General features: G+C 36.6%; 1 protein-coding gene and 1 non-coding gene across 9 annotated transcripts in view; one reads left to right on the top strand and one right to left on the bottom strand.

Moving 5' to 3' along the window:
* LOC128684454 (protein TFG) overlaps positions 1-13,989 on the top strand; it is a 41,613-nt gene extending 27,624 nt beyond the window's left edge. For 7 of the 8 annotated variants that reach the window (XM_070097172.1, XM_070097188.1, XM_070097191.1 and 4 more), the window contains 5 exons: positions 1,544-1,822; positions 5,215-5,253; positions 6,555-6,708; positions 8,866-9,036; positions 10,778-13,989. In XM_070097172.1, the coding sequence (XP_069953273.1) occupies positions 1,544-1,822; positions 5,215-5,253; positions 6,555-6,708; positions 8,866-9,036; positions 10,778-10,826 (692 nt within the window). In that variant the 3' untranslated portion in view covers positions 10,827-13,989. The remainder of the gene's footprint in view (positions 1-1,543; positions 1,823-5,214; positions 5,254-6,554; positions 6,709-8,865; positions 9,037-10,777) is intronic. The other variant, XM_070097189.1, reaches the window with a different exon arrangement.
* Positions 13,990-18,084: 4,095 nt separating this feature from the next.
* Positions 18,085-18,166, bottom strand: TRNAS-CGA (transfer RNA serine (anticodon CGA)). Its single transcript has one exon. It is a non-coding gene; the product is annotated as a tRNA-Ser (tRNA).
* Between the last annotated feature and the right edge of the window lie 649 nt (positions 18,167-18,815).

The following is an 18,815-nucleotide window of genomic DNA, read 5'->3' as shown; positions in this document are numbered from 1 at the left end:
TAAATCTGTTTCTGTAATATATCTTCCATTCTGTCAAATGAGACCATTAAAAAGAGAATACAACCATACAAACCATATGAAAATACACTGCAGAGTTGCTGTTTTACACCAAAGGCACGGTCACTGTTTTTTCTTATTATGCGTGTGTATTGCAGGATTTTTTTTATATAGTGCACACTTGCTACACAGACCTATTCTCTCATATGTAGGTCCAGATTTACCAGTCACAGCTTACCTAAGTGAGCTGAGTTCATGGCGACCAACAGTGGCTTCAAAGCCATCTTATCTTTTATGGACAATATATGGTGTATGTGCTTTACACAACGAGAAGCATTTCTTTTATTCGTTGGAACCATGGCGAGGGTTAAAAGTGAGCAGGTTATAACAATAAATGGAGAAAAAGAAATTGGAATGACTTATGCAGCAAGTAGTGCCACCAAACAGTAGTGGAAGGTTAGTGTGGCGACCCCAGAAATTTGAAATTATGCCAGCTGAAATTAGTGCTGGATCACTGATGGAACTGGATTACTGATTGCTGGATTAGTGATGGCTGACCTGTATATGTTTGCTGGCTGCAGTTGAAGGGTTAAAGAGTATATTTTATAATATGAAGTGTTGTCTGAGGGTGATGGTGCTGGCAGTGTAACAAAGGTGTAAATATGTAGGTAAACTATGGTTAATTAAAGGAAGATTGAGAGCTTCAGACTAAAATTTTGTTTTTAATAAACTGACTGTCTCCCACCAAGGCAAGGTGACCCAAAAAAGATAAAAATCACAACTTTAAAATGTTTTTCTTTTTGAGCTTAGTAATTGATACAGAAAACGGGGTTACTAGCCCATTGCTCCTGTCTCTTTAGTTGTCTTTTACATTATACGCAGCTTATGGAGGAAGGATTCATATCCACTTTCCGATGGCAATGAAAGGGACTAATATAGGAACAAGAATTAATAGGAAAATTGAAGAAAAGTCAAATTTGTATGTTTACACATCTACGTATAAGCAGTCATACATGAATGTTTACATGTGTTTTATACTACACATGGATATATTCATGTGTAGTATGAACTAAATGTTAGTAGAAGTTGCAAGATGTACATGTCATCTTGAATGTTTATGAGACAGAAAGAAAAAGACATCAGCAATCCTACCATTGTGTAAAAGAATTACAGGTTTCCATTTCACATTCATTTGGCAGGATGGTAGTACCTCCCTGGCTGGTTGCTGTCTACCAACCTACTGCTAAATATAAATTAAAAAAAAAAACCTGAAGTAAAAGGTGAGGCAGTGGGTAATGTTAAGCTGAGGAATTGAAAGGAGCTGGTGATGCCAGAATGAAATTTTCATTCACCTCAGAAAAGATTCTAAAACTTTAGAAGCAGCAGAGATAATAAAATTTTAATGACAGATGAATATCAGGATCTGTGTTTTTGGGAATTTAGGAAGTACTGGAAGTACTGTATACAGCTGAGAGAATACTGTGCCAAATTATCTTTATTTACTTAAAACTGTACTTTTCTCCTCTGCACACATGATAACCCTCAGGTGAGGTACAAGCTCATCCTAGTGCCACACAGGGAGAGAGCAGCACAAGTGCATCTGACACCTCTACTACTGCTGTCCCATATCATAATGTGCAGCAGCAGCAACCACCACAACCACAGCTGCCACAACCACAGCTGCCACAACCACAGCTTCCACAACCACAGCTGCCACAGCAACAGCAACAACAGCCACAGGCACCATCACAGCCCAAACCCCCACAGCAGCCATCTCAGCCAGCCCAACAGCAACAACATTCAAGCTACCCTAGCTACAGTACTGGTGAGAAACATTTCATTGTTATCAATAATGTTGACAGGACTCAGTCAGAATTTCCTAGGAGAGAGAATTTTCATGTATGGTAAGTCTATAAATTTGATCTTAATACTAGATGCTTAGCCTGCATTTTCTTTTATTTTCTACATTCTCTAGGTTATTATATAGACCAGTTAGATACAGTATAGGATATATTTACAACATACAGTTTACTTGTTACTGGAAAATCTTTCCTTTTTAGACTTGAGACAGAATCTGGAGAGCATATTGTAAGATGTGTAATAAATGGTGATAGTTCTCCTGGTAATTTTATCTTTAAACATAAACTGAATTATTTATTTGGCTTCTTTGATTTTTAATTTTTCACGTTTTTGTAATAGCTGCCATTCTAAAACACACAGTACTATAGCTTTTACTCGACACATGGGTACTGTAATAATGCTTCTTATAATACTATAATGCATATAATGTTCACCAAATATTGGACACCAAGATGCATGTCATGGTATTTTGGGATAATGCTTTGGGTACTTAAGTGTAAAGCAATACTCCGTTATGCATGGAGTGAGGTGCAATTTTTATATAAATTCCTGTCTTATACAAAAAAACTGCCTAGTTATGTAAATATTAAAAATGAACAGAATAAAGATTAAATTCAATTATTTCCAGAAAATTATAAAACTGCATGCCATATATTTTTTGAAAACTCTTGCTTGAGGCAGACAACAACAAGCGAGCCACATAGCTTAGTCTGTCACCTAACCACATAGAATTGTATTTCTCTCCATAAAATGTGTAGGTAAACAGTTAAATTTAAATTGGTAAACTGTTGGTATAACTGACTAATGAGGAAAGGGGTGGGTTGATAAATCCACTTTCCTGTTTTATCAATGCAGTATTATTATGAAATTGATTTTTTATGATCATAACATAAACAAAATTTAGATATAGCTGACCTGGTCTATTGAATGAGGACTCTACCAGCACTTGCTGCAAACAGACAATTTTTATACAAAGTAATGTATTTGTAGTACATTACAATAGAGTAAAATATTTTTTGTAAAGTAAAAGGACACAAGTGCAACTAATGTGACATTTATTGTGGCAACGTTTCGCTTTTCAGGAGCTTTATCAAGCCATTATCAAGCCATTTATCAAGCTATTTATCAAGCTCCTGAAGAGCGAAACGTTGCCACAATAAATGTCACATTAGTTGCACTTGTGTCCTTTTACTTTACATATTGTCGGTAATTCTACCAACTTTATTACAAAATATTTTTTCTTACATTTTGTGGTGGATAGATGATATATAGTATACTGTACTGTGGCCTCAAGTGTTGACTCAGAATTATAAATGCCTAAAGAGACCAATCTCATCAGCATTATACAGTTGAGATAAAAGGAGCCTCTCATTTTCTGTCAGATGATTTAACATTAATCTGAATGGCTAACTTCATTCATGGGTTTTCTACTAGCCTTTCTGTAAGTTTTTATTAATCAAGTCATGGCAATTACTGAAGCATCAAAGCCAGCCATCACTTACCAAAAATTCTATGTCCATATGGGTTGCTAACTTAGCAGAGTGAGGTTCAACACAGTGAACACTAACACCAACAAAATTTTGTTGAATATACCATTTCTATATTGCTTCTTTAACCCTTGTATCTTGGGCCATTTTTATACACTTCTTAATACCAATTGATGAAATTTTTTGTCAGGCATGTTACATTATACTTAAGAGCTTACGCTGTAAGTTTGACCTTGTTTCTAGAGATATCAGACACTGCTCTGCTGCACCATATTCCTCTAACATATATGATACAAACATGCCAGACTCCACCTTCCTTATTATTTAAAGTTTCTGATTAACACTCAGGTTCATATACTTTAGAGACCATTGTTAACAGCATTTTACATAATATGTTGTTATACTGGCAAAAAATTTTAAGTCTAGGGAAAATTGTGCACTCTCTGAGTGAGTACACAAGGACATTAAGAAACTGAGGCAACCTCAATGGCTCGGCTTGCCTGGGAACAGTGAAAATTGACAGGTGCTGTATGAAGTCACTCTGTACTGTACCAGACTAACGCCCAGTGCAGTGGACTTAGTTCATTGTATCAAAGCCTTGTCCATTTCTGAATTCCGTTACATACGAGTCTGTTAAATCAAAGATTTACTTCATACTGAGTGTCTGAAGTATATAAAAACGAAAATTATTTTCAGCAAAATACAATACTGAATGTGTTTGCATGATCATTAAATAATGTTAGGAAAACTTTCCAACACAGTTTCTTCTCTGGACTCTTAACAAAACTCATTGCTTTATGTATTTACTATCCTTAATTTGTTTCTGTTTTTAATCTCGTAGATTTTTTTTTTTCTATTTACCCTGAAAGTTTGCTTATTTAAAAATGCTCCTGTTAGCCATTTCAGATTATTGGTTAAATACTGCCTTGAATTTTTATTATTCGGTCTCTTCCTCCACCACTAGTACAAATATTTCAGCATCTGCTGTATATACAGCATTTATATACTTATAGTTATCAAACTCCACTGATTTAACTGATAATTCACCCTACTATGTGTTGAAAAAAAATTATTTTTTACACAGCATAGGGCATGGCAAAGGGTTTAAGCCAGCCTCATTGAATAGGAATTGGTTCTGAAGTTTAGATTGCCCAGAAGAAAGTGAGGAGCTTGCACATTTAGCAGTGTTTTGGATATTAATAAAGGGGTTGCCTGAAGTTTTTAACTAGTTCCATTTGCTTTTTGTTTCATCATAATTAGCTCAAGATAATTATGGATTCCAGTTGTGAAAATATAGTTAGATCAGTGAGTAGAATAAAGTTAGCAGAGTTGAGCTGCTTATATACTGCAGTTATTAAACCTCCAAAGGTGACTTCAATTTTATGGAAAAGTTTGAAGTCATGAACTGGAAATTTATATTGAAATGTAGTGTATATTTTATTTTACTAATTTTTATGAACATTCATTAAAATGAAAAAAGTTTTCATTACATTAAGCCCAAAAACTATCAAATTTCACACTGATTTTTCCTCTGTTATTACTTTTGATATTTAAGTTTATTTTCTGATGTCATTTTGCTTTTTTTGGGGGCATTTTTTTATGTATAGGGCCGTATATAAAATCTGGATTTTTATATCATAATATCTACAGGGTGAAGGGATGTGTATGGCTGGCATTAAGTTTTAGACAAGCTATTACAAAATATCCTGTACAGCACTATAATATGGCAAATTATTGCATGTTAAATTTGTTAAGTTTGCATTATCACACCTTTATACTGTATTTTGTTTGCAAAATGAGTTGGACAGAAGGCTTCTATTATAGTTTTTCGAGTTACTTTTTATTTGTGTGTATTTTTCTCCCGCTGCAGTTTCTGCCAGTTATCCTGGAGCATATCAACAGTACCAAGGTAATTCCTTGTGCATCTAATGCCATGAAAGAATGTCTATTTTGTGAGCATTGATATGGGGAGCAAATTTCTGTGAGTTCTTAAGCATGCTGTGCTGCTCTTCTCACTTGAGAGATTAATGCTTTCTAGTGCCTCTTACTCCATTGTAGACTTCTCTTATTTCTTGTAAAGCAGTACTTTAGAGTATATTTCTGCACCATGTTAATGGAAAATGGGAAGATTAGTGTTAGATGCTTTATTATAACTGCTCTTTCTTAATACTTTTCTTTACTTTTCTAATTATGACATTAATAGACTGGATGTGCTTCTTTGGGCAGTATTTATCACTACTTATTTTGGATCATAATTTATTTTCCTTGGTTATTGAGATATGTACTATATGTTTTTTTTTTTTTTTTTAATAGAGCATAAGGATTGTACAGTACATTGAAAACTGTAAGCTCTCAGTGTCTAAACACACAGATTCGTGTGTTTGTTACTGGCTATATATAATTACAGGAATAGAGCTTACCATTTCCTCTTAGTGTCCTGTCTTCTATTATAAGTTTATCATAAAAATATTAAATTCCCAGTGGTTTTTGGCACACATTTTTTACTCTGATTACATTCCAGCCTCTGCTACTGTGTTTGTGAAATATTTCCCAATATATGAAGTCAACAACTTTTTATTATGGATGTAACATGAATAACTTCTAAAATTAGTGTTTTCTGCTAAGCGTAAGCATTATGAAGGCTTACAGTAATCTGCTTTTTTGACCAAATGTATATATTTTTGTGGTAAAAATTGCTCAAGGTTTAATTTGTCAATACAGTATTTACTTGTAATGTGGTGCATGGCCCCTCAAATTGAGTACGGACTCCTGTATGGTATGGGATTTCTTAAAAATGTGCTCAGGAGATTTTCCCCACCTGAATCTGTCTTCTTTATTCTTTCATATGATTGTTTTAGTAATAAATGAGGTTAGTAATATAGAATGTGCTCTCTACAATGCAAAATGAGCTCAAACGAAAATGAGTCACTTACTGTATATGGGCAGCTCTTAGTGGTACAGTAGTCATAATTTCCAGGAAATGTAGGAATTTATAATAAAGTAATGTAGTTATAAAAGTCCACTGGGCTTTCCAAGATCTTTTAAATAATTAAGAAGGACTTAAAAAATGTATGATGAGATAATGGATGAAAAATAAAATGCAAAGACTAATATCTGCAAATTTTTCGAACATGGGAAAGTGCAATAAGTATTGTTGTTGTTGATCACTGTGAGTAAAGACCAAACAAATAAGAGCTTTCTTGTTTCCAGGTGCACATTATGTTGGGGGTGGTTCAGACATGAGCAGTGGTCCTCCTCGCAGTGCTATGGTGCCCACCAGTATACCTGGAGCACCCACGAGTGTTCAGAGTGTACCACCATCTCAGGCCTCACAGTATTATCCAGGCTACCAACAGTATCAGGGGTAAAGCATTGTTTTTCTTTTGTGCATGCATGTGCTTTTGTGTGATTTTATGTTTTCACTTAAACTTTTTAGTAGTAGATTTAATTATTTCTACACAAGCTAAATTTCTGTAGGAACTGCTTTAGCCGTTCATATGATCACTAATCCAGCATGGTATGCTGTAATTTTTTCTGCATTACAGTAGAATTCAAAAGTTCCAACATAGCTGGGATCTAGTAGTTAATAAAAGTCTGCCTTTTTCGGAAAATTTTAGTAAAAAGTGTATGTTATACAACAGTTGATAATATTGTACTTCATGTTTGCAAGACATAATTACTGTAAAAAGGTGACATGTTGGTCATCTGTACATTAACCCAAGCTTTTCTAGTCCACAAATAAAGTTCTCCTATCACCTGTACATATCAACTGGTTGCATGTTAGCAGACTGTTTTCTACCAGTGAAGGATTTTTCAGATTCCTTGTCTGGCTTACTGTTGCATAGTTAACTATATGAGAAGCCACAGTACTGTTCAATGTTCATTTTTTAGTGATATTACTTGTGGTCTTGCACACTTGTCTAGCCTTTTTCTAAAGGACTTTTTTTAGTCAGACTTTTCACTTTCTATCCTGAAATCATTCTTGGAGTATGTATGTAAGGCATAAAATTGAACATATACCAGACATTGTTTTCAATATAAATAACATTGGACACGGTAAACCAAAATGAAACAAGGTTCATCGAATGGTGGTAAACTTGGGTCGTGATCGAGGTCTTGATTTATTTGATTAACCCTTTCAGGGTTTCCGACGTACTAGTACGGCTTACGCACCAGGGTTATTGATGTACTAGAACGCCTAAATTCTAGCTCCTTCAGATCTAACGAGAGAAAGCTGGTAGGCCTACATATGAAAGAATGGGTCTATATGGTCAGTGTGCGCAGTGTAAAAAAAATCCTGCAGCACAGTGCGTAATGAGAGAGAAAAAACTTCGACCGTGTTTTTGGATTAAAACAGCAACTTTGCACTGTATTTTCATATGGTATTTATGGTTGTATTCTAGTTTTCCTGGTCTCATTTTATAGAATGGGAGACATATTACAGAAATTGAGATGATTTTGATTGGTTTCACAATGAAAAGTACCTTGAAATTGAGCTCAAAGTAGCAGAAATGTTAAATTTTTACCAAAGTTCAAAAGTAAACAAATCATGCCAGGTGAATAATAAACGTCAACTGGTGAGTCTAATATTCTTTCACAAGTGCTCTGATATTATTTATACCATTTCTACACTAATGCAGCAGTCTGCATAACAGTAAATCTTTTATTTTTTGTGAGAAAAATTCAAAGTGGAAACCAAAAGAAATGTCAAGAGGGGCCTGGGGATGTGATAATGAACAGAGAACTTGTTATTTTAGTGCCAGGAATATTTGTCTTGTTTGGAAATTGGCATCTTCTGAAATTTGTGTGAAATTGGCAAAATTGCTAATTTCTAACCACTTTATTGGATAGTTGAAATTGGTAAATGGGTGGTTTCTTGTACTCATTCGATAGAAAAAAATAGAGTTCTAGTGAAATAAATATGATTTTTGTCGACTAGCACACAGGAATTGGCTGAAAATAGGGCTCAAAGTGGGCGAAATCGCTGATGCGTAAACATCGTCGAGACCGCTAACTTCGCGAGAGCATAATTCCGGAAGTTTTCCATCAAATTTCATACTTTTGGTGTCATTATGATCGGGAAAAGATTCTCTATGAGTTCATAAGAAATAATAATTTTTTTTTCTCGACCCTGAAAGGGTTAAATTTGAAATTTAGATCCATTTTTGGTTTCTTAGAATTTTCTGGACCTTGGATGTCAGAAAATTAAATTTTTAATGTATTCTTAGGTCTTCATCATTTAAGCATGATTGTTGTCACTAAAGTAAAGGTTTGGGGATTATATTTTATCCTTACTCTTCTCTAAAGGTGAAAATTGGTAAACTATTTTATTACGTAAGTACATACTGTATATATGTGTGTTGAAAGAAGAAAGAATGAACACTTTTTTTTCTTTCTTGGTTCAAAAAATGGCAGACTATTTTCTAAAATGGCACAACTAGGCACATAGGAAAAATATTACTTAAACTGGATTTGGAAGTTTTGTGACTGTGAAATTCATTGTGACTTATTCATATTACAGGTATGCTGTGCCAAGCAGCCAGCCTGGTGGATTCAGTCAACCGTACTCGTCAGCTCAACAGTACCCTACTAGCTACACCACCCAGTCTACCCCTCATAGTTCTGGCCCCCCTCAGACCATATCTTCTCAACCCCCACAACCAGGACCTCCTGGAGCACGACCACCTGTTAGGTTGGTATTTTTCCTTCTTTTGAGTTATCAGTGATGCCTTTTATCTTAAATAATTCATAACTACCTCACAAATTGGAGATAAAAGTTAAGTGATGTTTCATTCCACCCTGGACCATTATGAAGTAGTATAGTATGTGCATTTTTGGTCACCCTATCATAGTGAGAAATGACTAATGTGCTTTAGAAAAGAGGGGAAAAGGAATGGTTAGAACCTGCCTAGCCTACCCCATTAAATCTACTGCAGTGCTGCAGATTTTTCAAATTTGTCTTAGTATTTTTAGATTTAGTTTTGGTCTGTTGTTAATGGGAGTGTTCTCTATCTTTGTGAGCACAATCAGCACAACTTTTTGTGTGATAAAAGGGAGGAGGGCTAAATGATGGTGAAAAATTAATGCTGTGAGGGGGTAAAGATGTGTAGAAACAGTAAGAGGGAGAGTTCCATAAAAAAGCTTGTCAGGTATACTATGTTGGATTTGGACTACATTTCTTCCCTCACTCTTCCTAAGAATAATAATGATGATGATAATATTTATGTTATAGGCAGTAGGTTGGTAGACAGCAACCGCCCAGGGAGGTACTACCGTCCTGCCAAGTGAGTGTAAAACGGAAGCCTGTAATTGTTTTTCACGATGGTAGGATTGCTGGTGTCCTTTTTTCTTTCTCATAAACATGCAAGATTTCAGGTACATCTTGCTACTACTTCTTACACTTAGGTCACACTACACATACATGTACAAGCATATATATACACACCCCTCTGGGTTTTCTTCTATTTTCTTTCTAGTTCTTGTTCTTGTTTATTTCCTCTTATCTCTGTGGGGAAGTGGAACAGAATTCTTCCTCTGTAAGCCATGCGTAACAAAAAGGCACAATACCGTGACTGGAACGATACACAAATAATCCGCACATAAAAGACAGAAGCTTACGACGACGTTTCGGTCCGACTTGGACCATTGACAAAGTCACACAGTGTGACTTTGTCAATGGTCCAAGTCGGACCGAAACGTCGTCGTAAGCTTCTGTCTTTTATGTGCGGGTTATTTGTGTAAGCCATGCGTGTTGTAAGAGGCAACTAAAATGCCGGGAGCAAGGGCCTAGTAACCCCTTCTCCTGTACATATTACTAAATTTAAAAAGAGAAACTTTCGTTTTTCTTTTTGGGCCACCCCGCCTTGGTGGGATACAGCCGGTTTGTTGAAAAAAAAAATATTTTTGTATTTTTTTTTTTTTTGTTCTTCTTGAATGCCTTTTTCTTTCAAGATATTCACACATGCTTATGCACTAATTCATAACTGCAAAAACAGTGATGAGACAGAAATATTGTACTAAAGTTTATATTCAAGACTGACAGTTTGATCATCAGGATCATAAGTTCTAGAAAAGAGATACGCTTTCAACTAAGAATTGAAAGAATGAAATAAAATGTAGTTGTAATTGCTACTTTTTTTTTTTTTTTTTTTTTTTTTTTTTTTTTTTTTTTTTTTTTTTTTTTTTTTAACAAGTCGGCCGTCTCCCACCGAGGCAGGGTGACCCAAAAAAAAGAAAGAAAATCCCCAAAAAGAAAATACTTTCATCATCATTCAACACTTTCACCACACTCACACATTATCACTGTTTTTGCAGAGGTGCTCAGAATACAACAGTCTAGAAGCATACACATATAAAGATACACAACATACCCCTCCAAACTGCCAATATCCCAAACCCCTCCTTTAAATAAGCAATATTATTTTGTGTTTCAGGTACTCTGTCCCACCAGGTGCTGGAATCATGACGTGGGCTCCACAGTAATCCATGCAACACTACAGACCATCACACTTCTTTTGCAGCAAAGTTGTCATTGCTAAAAATATTTCTAAAAGTAAAATCCTGCAACAGTAGTTCACACCAAATATGTATTCTAAATGTATTACCATCAAATAAATAACAAAATGTCTTGAAATTTTTCGAGTTGATAAAAAACTTTATGTGGTGTCTGTGTCTTGGACACTCGTAAAATAACGTGTGCTGTGTAAGCTAAAAATTTTTCAAAAGTGTGTTTTAAAAAATTTCTAATATTATTTTTGATACAAGATATATTCTTTTGAAACCAATGTCTTAAAGGTATTGTGCAGTGCTTGCATACAATAATATTTAAATGTAATTTTCTCAGAAAAATTTCAGTTTTTAGCTTATTAAATGCTTCCAGTTGAAATATACTGTCTCTCTGACTATTATACTAGGTGTTGCCAATAATAAGGTGGCAATATCAGTATTTTGGCTATGGTAACAAATGCCACATAGCTCTACACTGCATGTAAAACGACTAAAAGATAATTTTTTTTTTAATATTTTTGTTTTTTTACATGCATAGTATTTAAGGACATTCTTCCCAACATTTACATATTGCGATTGCTGTTGCTATCAGCAATGCCTGATATGTATGTGAAAAGTAGATTATCTCCTTCTCCCATTTCCATTATATCTTTGCACACCAAGCCTAAATTAACAGTGCCAAATTTGAACACAGCTTGCAGTAGTTTCAAGCCATATTCAGAAGGTATTAGCTCTGAATCTAAGGCATGCATCTATGAAACCTAGTTCTGTAATTAATATGGTAGTAGTAACATTACTGTATTTGGAATGAATGTGTTAAGGCTACAGTAGTGAAAAATCAGTTTATTTGCATTTGGATATTGTATAGAAATGATTAAAAAGATTGAGAAACAGTGAAGTTGGGATATTCAGTATTTGTGTAAATTATGTTATTAAAAAGCAATTTGTGAAGAAGTTCACTTTGATCTGATGTAGCCAGCCATAATGAAATGAGTATTTATGCATTTATTTTTAATACAACTTATTTTTATAATATTGTACATACAGTCAGCTAAGTCCAAGGAACACAGACATTATGATCAAATAATTCCAAAGATACACAAACTGTTCATATAATATGTATCAGTTATTTTGTTTAGTTCTTATTTAAATAATTTTTGCATATCTGTAATATATATTTTTTGTCTTACATAGGTGTCTTTGCTAATACATATAGTTAATATTCACAAATGCATATCTTTCTTTCTTTCAACACACCGGCTGTATCCCACCGAGGCGGGGTGGCCCAAAAGGAAAAACGAAAGTTTCTCCTTTTACATTTAGTAATATATACAGGAGAAGGGGTTACAAATGCATATATTCTTTATATTTCACTCTGAGTGTTTATATACACACAGTTTTGCAAGGTATGTACCTACATGTCAAAATATATAAATACAAATTTAAATTTGTTGCGTTATCAGACTGTCAACCCCACATGCTTTAGGCCAGCGTAGTAACCATCACATCATCAGTAATTACCTATTTGTGAGGGAAGGGGAAGGTATGCTCCGATTCTTGGTCCCCACCTCTTGACTTTCAGCTAACTAATGTGATCGAGTTTTATCATTTTTTTTTTTTAATCCTTGCATGGGGCCCATTTCCAATGTGCCTAAGGGATTGGCAGTTTGAATCTGGCACTGTTTCTCCTGTTTCACATGTTAATACTTAAATAAAAATCTATTAGTTCTTCATTTATAAGAAGTTTGGAGTACATTCAGAAAATTTTATAGCTAACTCCACTCCTCCAGTGTTTGAACATTTGACAGTAAAGTGCAAAACATTTTCCCAGGAATTCTGTGTTTACGTTTGACTCGCAGATGAATGAAAACCTAACTTCTCGTCTGCATGTAACTGTGTTTGGTGCCATCAGAATTATTTACACTGTTTATAATTATATATAAAATTATCTATTTCTGCTGATTTAAGAAGTGTTAATTTCTTAAATTAATGAATAATAAAAAGGTACCATACTGTGCTTACAATTAGTTGTCTATAAATTGTTTTAAAATTTGGTGTATATAGCTAAATTTAGAAAAATATTTATTTACTTCTAAGTGTTTTAATTTGGGTTTATTTCATAATAGAAAATACTTATCAATAACTGCTGCATTTATTTTTAGTGATGTGAATCTTAATTTTGTGTATCTTGCTAGTTATAAAATCAGTGACAGCCTGCACCAATTTGCTTCAAATGGGTAAATTTCTTAGTGCAACTGAGACACAGCCACATTCATTTGTCATTGGTCACATGTTGTTGGTTACATTGGCTGGTCAGATGCACACACATACTTTTATTGTATACCTGACATAAATTTGTCATTACTGTTTATAAGCTAATCACTAGTCTGTGATGATTTGTTCAGAGCTGAGCACTCATGTCCAGGTATCATGGAGATTGAAAACACATTTTGAAAAGTATGAGAAGTCTCTAATAATATGCTGAGCCAAGAAGTTTTAATTTAAAAATGTAGATTATGTTGATAAAGAAATTTCATATTTTATCATTGATTATGAAGTTATTAACAAATAAATTGGGTAAGTAGTGTGAGAGAAATTTAAAATAAACTTTGCTAATATTATCTGAGAAAAGGGTTGTTTAATAAGCTTAAAAAATTTATTGCCTTTTAAATTGTGGTATGTGTTTGTTTTATAAGAGAAGTGTAGATAATGGTTATATAAGTTTTTCACTTATCATAGTAATGGATGTTCCATGTGCAGATGGTGTATCTTCGACGGAAACCATAGACCAAGGTTGTATTGAGACTTATTGAGAACTGGTTTTGAAAAAATAATAAACTTATTGGACTGACTGATTTTGTTTAAGGTTGTATATATTGTAAGTGATATGAACTGAAACACTTGGCACTAGTTAATGCTTCATCAGCATGTTTGTAGAAATATAAATTGATGTATTTACGTTATTTTAAGAATAGCAATTTTATAATCTGTAAAATAAGTTGGATTAATATACGTTTCCTGACATCTTGACTTTACTATTCAAGTCCTCCTTCAAAACACCGTAATCAACTGACTTATTGTTAATTACATTTTGGTTGTAAATAAAATAAATGATAAATAAAATGTTTGACAAGTAAAATGTTTGTGTTTGCCATTTCCCACATTGTTAAGCATTTCCTGTGTTGGGGAAGATTTTTTATCAGCAGCTTCAAGGAGAGAATGTCTTGGCATTGGTAAAGGGCTCTTGATCCAAGGAATTTAAGTTACACTTCTCTTGACTCGTTAGCATTTTTTTTTTATTATTATTATGCAGTACAGTCCCCGTGACTAAATACAATTAGCCCTATTACACAGACCCACCATAAACAACAGTAAACCCACCTCAGACAATAAACCTGCTACAAACAATAAACCCACCACAAATATTAAACCCACCTTAGACAATAAACCTACTATAAACAATAAACCCACCACAAATATTAAACCCACCTTAGACAATAAACCCCCCACAGATAAACCCACCACATACAATAAACCCACCGCTGTATAGTCCTTGTGGCTTAGCGCTTCTTTTTGATTATAATAATAATAATAATAAACCCACCATAAACAAACCCACAGACAAAAAATATTTCTTCGACTGAACAACCCCGACAGGTTTAGTGCACCCCTGATATAACCAATCAGTGGGTGCTTTGATTCCTGTCTCCTCAAGGAAGGTTCCTTGATGTTGGTGAGGGGCTCTTGATTTAGGGAATTGGATCTGTGCTCCAGTTCCCCAAATTAAGCCTGAATGCCTTCCACATCACCCCCCCAGGCGCTGTATAATCCTCCGGGTTTAGCGCTTCCCCCTTGATTATATATTTTTTTTCTTTTATTATCACACTGGCCGATTCCCACCAAGGCAGGGTGGCCCGAAAAAGAAAAACTTTCACCATCATTCACTCCATCACTGTCTTGCCAGAAGGGTGCTTTACACTAGTTTTTAAACTGCAACATTAACACCCCTCCTTCAGAGTGCAGGCACTGTACTTCCCACCTCCAGGACTCAAGTCCGGCCTGCCGGTTTCCCTGAATCCCTTCATAAATGTTACTTTGCTCACACTCCAACAGCACGTCAAGTATTAAAAACCATTTGTCTCCATTCACTCCTATCAAACACGCTCACGCATGCCTGCTGGAAGTCCAAGCCCCTCGCACACAAAACCTCCTTTACCCCCTCCCTCCAACCTTTCCTAGGCCGACCCCTACCCTGCCTTCCTTCCACTACAGACTGATACACTCTTGAAGTCATTCTGTTTTGCTCCATTCTCTCTACATGTCCGAACCACCTCAACAACCCTTCCTCAGCCCTCTGGACAACAGTTTTGGTAATCCCGCACCTCCTCCTAACTTCCAAACTACGAATTCTCTGCATTATATTCACACCACACATTGCCCTCAGACATGACATCTCCACTGCCTCCAGCCTTCTCCTCGCTGCAACATTCATCACCCACGCTTCACACCCATATAAGAGCGTTGGTAAAACTATACTCTCATACATTCCCCTCTGCCTCCAAGGACAAAGTTTTTTGTCTCCACAGACTCCTAAGTGCACCACTCACTCTTTTTCCCTCATCAATTCTATGATTCACCTCATCTTTCATAGACCCATCCGCTGACACGTCCACTCCCAAATACCTGAATACGTTCACCTCCTCCATACTCTCTCCCTCCAATCTGATATCCAATCTTTCATCACCTAATCTTTTTGTTATCCTCATAACCTTACTCTTTCCTGTATTCACCTTTAATTTTCTTCTTTTGCACACCCTACCAAATTCATCCACCAATCTCTGCAACTTCTCTTCAGAATCTCCCAAGAGCACAGTGTCATCAGCAAAGAGCAGCTGTGACAACTCCCACTTTGTGTGTGATTCTTTATCTTTTAACTCCACGCCTCTTGCCAAGACCCTCGCATTTACTTCTCTTACAACCCCATCTATAAATATATTAAACAACCACGGTGACATCACATATCCTTGTCTAAGGCCTACTTTTACTGGGAAAAAATTTCCCTCTTTCCTACATACTCTAACTTGAGCCTCACTATCCTCGTAAAAACTCTTCACTGCTTTCAGTAACCTACCTCCTACACCATACACTTGCAACATCTGCCACATTGCCCCCCTATCCACCCTGTCATACGCCTTTTCCAAATCCATAAATGCCACAAAGACCTCTTTAGCCTTATCTAAATACTGTTCACTTATATGTTTCACTGTAAACACCTGGTCCACACACCCCCTACCTTTCCTAAAGCCTCCTTGTTCATCTGCTATCCTATTCTCCGTCTTACTCTTAATTCTTTCAATTATAACTCTACCATACACTTTACCAGGTATACTCAACAGACTTATCCCCCTATAATTTTTGCACTCTCTTTTATCCCCTTTGCCTTTATACAAAGGAACTATGCATGCTCTCTGCCAATCCCTAGGTACCTTACCCTCTTCCATACGTTTATTAAATAATTGCACCAACCACTCCAAAACTATATCCCCACCTGCTTTTAACATTTCTATCTTTATCCCATCAATCCCGGCTGCCTTACCCCCTTTCATTTTACCTACTGCCTCACGAACTTCCCCCACACTCACAACTGGCTCTTCCTCACTCCTACAAGATGTTGTTCCTCCTTGCCCTATACACGAAATCACAGCTTCCCTATCTTCATCAACATTGATTATAATAATAATAATAATTTGATTCTTGTGAAGGGTTTTTGATCCAAAGAATTGGGGCTATTCTCATACTCCTCGGATCAAACCGGCTTATCTCCCAATGCCCAGGCACTGCTTAACCCCTCAGGGCTTAGTGCTTTCCCTTGGATATAGTAATATCTAGTATACTCCATTGTCTGGGAATCGAACCTTGCTATTTTGGTTGTAAACCAAGTACTCCAGCACTGAGCAGGTATAAAAGAATGAGTGGGAAGGAGAGGGATTTGGTGAGTGGGAACCCCTCAAGGAAGGTTCCTTGATGTTGGTGAGGGGCTGTTGATTTAGAGAATTGGATCTGTGCTCCAGTTCCCCAAATTAAGCCTGAATGCCTTCCACATCCCCCCCCCCCGGCGCTGTATAATTCTCCGGGTTTAGCTCTTCCCCCTTGATTATAATAATAATAATAATGGTGAGTGGGAAGAAGAGAAATAGAGTAATTGATATGGATATATTAAGGAATGGAGAGAGATAAAGAGAATGAAAATGCTGGCCCAGAGATGGTCCACAGCTGGCCCACAGATGGTCCACAGCTGGCCCACAGATGGTCCACAGCTGACCCACAGATGGTCCACAGCTGACCCACAGATGGCTGCAACTTCATCCTGTTCCCTACTTGTATGTCTCATAACAATAAAAATGCTTTCAAATGAGCTGATGTAGGTAACAGCTCTTAGCTTGCCAATAAAGCTAGGGATCCTTAACCTTGTCAACCCTGTGTAAAAAAAAGAGAGAGAGAGAGAGGAAGGAGAGGGATAGACATGATTGGAAGACAGTTGGCCTCGCATGGAGGTGTGCTCTAGCCTTGAAGCACGGGTATAACCGTGACCAGTAGTCCATGGATATGGTGTTATATTGTGTGGTTGTCTGTTGCATTATGTCTGTGTTTAACTGTATGTTTGTCTGTGTTAGACTGTGTGTGTGTGTGTGTATTCACCTATATGTGGTTGCGGGGCTCGAGTCACAGCCCCTGGTTCTGCCTCTTGCTGTGTATGGATCCTGCCTCCGCTACTTCGCACTTTAGTTCATTCCACTTCTTGACCATTCTAAGGCTGAAGAAATACTTCCTAACATCCCTATGACTCCTGTGATTTTCAACTTCCACGTGCCGAACATTTTTTGTCTATTCATCCTGTCGATTCCTCTCCGTGTTGTACGTTATCATATCCCATCTTGTCATGTCCTCCAGTTTCATATAATAATAATAATTTATTTTTACAAGTACATGATACAACTTAGACCATAACTGACATCAGTTATAATCTGGTTATGCAGAGAATTTTAGGCAACTTAAGTAAATTTTGTCCTCCAGGATGCGACCCAGGTACCTACTTACTGCTAGATGGATATAGACAGCAGGTGTCTTAAGAAAACACACCCTAACGTTTCCACTCGTCCCGGGGATCGAACCACGGACTTCAGTTTGTGAGTTGAGTGTGCTACCAACCGAGCTACGGGACAGCTAAACACATCGCTGTGGACAGGATTCGAACCTGTGCGGGCATAGCCCAATGGATTTCGAGTCCATCTCCTTAACCACTCGGACACCACAGCTGACTTACTTCAGTTTCTCTTAGAATATACACCTGAGCTCCGGGTCTCGTCTCGCTGTAAACCTCTTCACTTTCTCCAATTTCTCGATGTGTTTGACCAGGTGTGGGTTCTGTTCTGATGCTGCGTACTCCAGTATGGGCCTGACGTATATGGTGCCCAGGTTCGATTCCCGGCAGGTGGAAACATTTCGACGTGTTTCCTTACACCTGTTGTCCTGTTCACCTAGCAGCAAATATGTACTTGAGTGTTAGTCGACTGGTGTGGGTGGCATCCCGGGGGACAAGATTAAGAACCACACTGGAAATAAGTTAGACAGTCGTCGATAACGCACTGACTTTTTTGGGTTATCCTGGGTGACTAACCCTCCGAGGTTAAAAATCCGAAGAAAATCTTATCTTATCTTCTCTCATAGTCGTGAATGACTCCTTACTTAGATGTCGAAAACCTATTCCTAGCCTTGCCAAGCCCGCATTTGCTCCAGTAGTTATTTGGTTGATGTGCGTCTCGGGGGAGGTGCCCGTACTCCGTCTAAGGTCTTCTTTGTCTTTCCCTAAGCTTCATAACTTTGCACTTGCTGTGTGTGTTGCCCTGTGTATTCGTGAGTGTTAGTACTTATTAGTCACACCGGTGACACTTCTTCACCGCTCTT

Source organism: Cherax quadricarinatus, chromosome 4 (genome assembly GCF_038502225.1).
Source record: "Cherax quadricarinatus isolate ZL_2023a chromosome 4, ASM3850222v1, whole genome shotgun sequence".
Lineage (NCBI taxonomy): Eukaryota > Metazoa > Arthropoda > Malacostraca > Decapoda > Parastacidae > Cherax > Cherax quadricarinatus.
Note: the sequence above shows the minus strand (reverse complement) of the source record. Positions and strands in the feature narration are given on the sequence as shown.